The sequence below is a fragment of the Nicotiana tabacum genome, chromosome 2 (genome assembly GCF_000715075.1).
Source record: "Nicotiana tabacum cultivar K326 chromosome 2, ASM71507v2, whole genome shotgun sequence".
NCBI classification, from domain to species: Eukaryota; Viridiplantae; Streptophyta; class Magnoliopsida; order Solanales; family Solanaceae; genus Nicotiana; species Nicotiana tabacum.
In genome coordinates, this window is record NC_134081.1 from 43,243,389 (window position 1) to 43,246,625 (window position 3,237).

The following is a 3,237-nucleotide window of genomic DNA, read 5'->3' on the forward strand; positions in this document are numbered from 1 at the left end:
TGCACATTTCAATGCTAAGACTGTCTACATTGACTTAGACAATGAATATGATCATGCCACAGTCTGGAACAAGCAATTCATGTACATCCAAGGTCAAATGATGAAGCTGGAAGCATGGACACCTCTTTTTAAGCCAAATGAAGACTCTCCAATTGTGGCAGTGTGGATTGTCATCCCAGAACTCCCATGGCATTTTTACTACATGGAGATCCTTACCCCACTACTGTCTCATGTTGGCAAAGCATTATTTCTGGACCTTGCATCATTTCAAAAAATAAGGGGAACTGTAGCTAAGGTTAAGATGCAGATTTATCTCACAAAGAACAGACCATACCATGTTTGGTTGGGTTATGATGACAATCAAGATGAAAATGGGAATGGTCAATGGTTAAAGATACAGTATGAAAGCATTCCTGATTATTGCTCCTACTGTAGATTGCTAGGGAACACTACTCATGCATGGCCTGCAAAATCCAAGAATGAAGACCTGCAAAAGAAAAAGATCAGTGAAGCACAAGCATAACAGGAAAAAGCAGCAGGATCAACTCAATTTCACCACTCACAGTTGTAACAAACTCATAACAACAACCAAAACTCAGAAGGTCAGCGATCTCAATAGAACATTCAATCAAAAGACAATGCACAAAATAGGACAGAACCAAAGACACTAGGGGCTAACTCTTCACAGGAAGAATGGAAAACACAGAAAAATAAAAAATCAAAGGGAAGTGCTCACAATAAGAAGCAACAGGTTGTTTACATAGCTAAACAACTAACCAATCAGCAGCATCGGATCATAACAAAGGAGAATCAGTAACAGGACCCCCAAACCTCAGGTATGGCTTCTATCAATCCTCCAGCTCCACTAGAGAGGAGTGCAGATTCTAGTGCCCAGAATCAACCCATTTCCCCTGCTCCCCCTATTGTTTTTGCTGCTGAAGTTATTGGAGGAAAGGAGATCTGTCAGGAAGAAACAGTAGGTAATAGAGAAGGGGTTCTAAATAGGGGTGGGATTTCTCATGTTTTTCATGAGTGTGCTGATGCACAAATAACTGACCATAGAATTAATCATACCCCTGCTACCACAGTTGCTAATCCTGCTCATGACACTGCAATTCATGTGAGTTCTGAGGAGGACATTGAACAACAATTAATCAAAAAAATTAAAGGAAAAGATCATGTGCAAGACACCAGCCACACAAAGAGCGAAAAGAAGAACAGTCCTAGCCAAAAGAAAAGAAGAGCAATACAGAGCAAAGAGGAGGCACTAAGAATTCAAAAAGCCTCAGCAGTCACCAACAAAGAAAATACAGTTATAGAGGTACAATAGGCAAGTGTTGATGATGCTGAACTACAACCTCTCTTATTTGACAATGAATCAAAAAAGGATAAATTTTTCAATACAAATGAAGAACAGGAACCAAATGCTAACATGAATCCCCAGTAAAGAATGCTCTCACAAGAAGGTGATCAACCCAGTGATTATCATTATGTCCCTGATCCTGGAGATGGCTAATTGAATAGATTCTCTCCTTCAGGAATGGATCTTGATGAGTACATGCCAATCCTGTCAGAAGATGAATTAGAGGATGGAAGTGTGGACCTGAATGAAGACCAACATTATGATATTCTCATTAGAGCCATTAATGGAGATACTAACAAAGACCACACGATAGCCAGTCAAGGTTTGTCACCAAGACAAATGGGACCTTCACCAAGAATCACCAGAAGTAAGACTGCAGTTGGCCCTAGTACCACCCAAAAGTCCAAACACTTACCCATTTCCTGGTGATTAGTACAATCATTTGAAATGCAAGAGGCATCAGAACCTCTGGAGCTATTGAAAGGCTCAAACTTCTGAAAAAACTTCACCAACTCTCTTTTATTATTGTCCTTGAACCTTTCCTTCAATCCAATGCAATTCAACCCAATAACCTCAACTACTTCAGACTCCAACTTTCTATGCATAAAGCAGCTGCCAATGTTAATGACAAGATTTGGGTTTTTTTGGGAGCAGGAATTCAGTGGTACTGTGCTGGACCATGATGAACAACAAATGACTATTGAACTCAAACATATGGAAGCTGATGATCCCTTTCAGGTCACTGTTATCTAAGCTAAGTATAAACCTTCTATGAGAATTCCTCTATGGCAAACTTTGAGATTGAAATCCACCAGTTGTTCTGTTCCTTGGTGTATCATTGGTGATTTCAATGGTATAGCCTCAGTTGAAGAGAAGATTGATGGGCTCCCATATCAAATGAAGAAGAGCATTGACTTTCTTAGCATGATTGAAGATTGTGGGCTTGTTGACCTTGCTTTCTATGGTCCAAGATACACATGGTCAAATGGTAGAGGCCCATGTTTAATAGGTTGGAAAAGACTGGATAGAGGTATAGTTAATGACAATTGGCTAACATCCTTTCCTACCACCACCATTACCCATCTAGCAGCTGCTGGTTCTGACCACTCTCCCCTCCTTTTGGAACTTCATGTGAGGCAAGAATACAATCAGAAGTACTTTAAATTTCTCAATTGCTGGACTGAAAATGAGTCATTCAAACCCTTAGTTCACCAGGTCTGGTCCACACATATTGCTGGCAGTGCTATGTGGATTTTCCACCAGAAATTGAAAACTACCTCTAGGGCACTGAGTGTCTGGTCAAGAGAACAATATGGTGACATTTTTCAACTACCCAAGGAGTTTGAACAAAAGGTTAGGGAAGCTGAAGAGAAATGGTTATCAACCAATGATCCTTCTGATAGAGCTGCTCTTCATGAGATTCAAGCCCAATATACTAAATATCTGAAGACTGAAGAAGTTGTTCTAAGGCAAAAAATGCAGCTTCACTGGTTCAAAGATGGTGATGCCAACTCCAGATACTTTCACAGCTTAATCAGAGGAAGAAGAAGAAAGTTGTACATTCATAAACTAAAAAATGAGGAAGGGGATTGGATACAAAGGGATGAGGCTATTGGTGAAGCTGCTTGTGAATATTTTAAAGAGATCTTTTCTAAAATATGGAGGGGGTGATAAGAGAAGACCTTCTCAACTGTATTCCCAGCATGATCACCCCTGAAGATAATGCTGAACTCATCAAAGATCCTACCTTACAGGAACTCAAAAAAATGGTCTTTTCTATGAACCCTAACAGTGCAGCAGGTCTAGATGGAATGAATGGAAAAAATTTCCAAGCATGCTAGGAAATAATCAATCAGGACCTTATCAATGTTGTC

At 39.9% G+C, this 3,237-nt stretch overlaps 1 protein-coding gene across 1 annotated transcript; it reads left to right on the forward strand.

Annotated features, from left to right (window-relative positions):
- The first annotated feature begins 2,134 nt into the window (after window positions 1-2,134).
- Window positions 2,135-3,034, forward strand: LOC107794093 (uncharacterized). Its single transcript, XM_016616551.1, has one exon. It carries the CDS (start codon window positions 2,135-2,137, stop codon window positions 3,032-3,034), a length of 900 nt encoding a protein of 299 aa, XP_016472037.1.
- The last annotated feature ends 203 nt before the right edge of the window (window positions 3,035-3,237 follow it).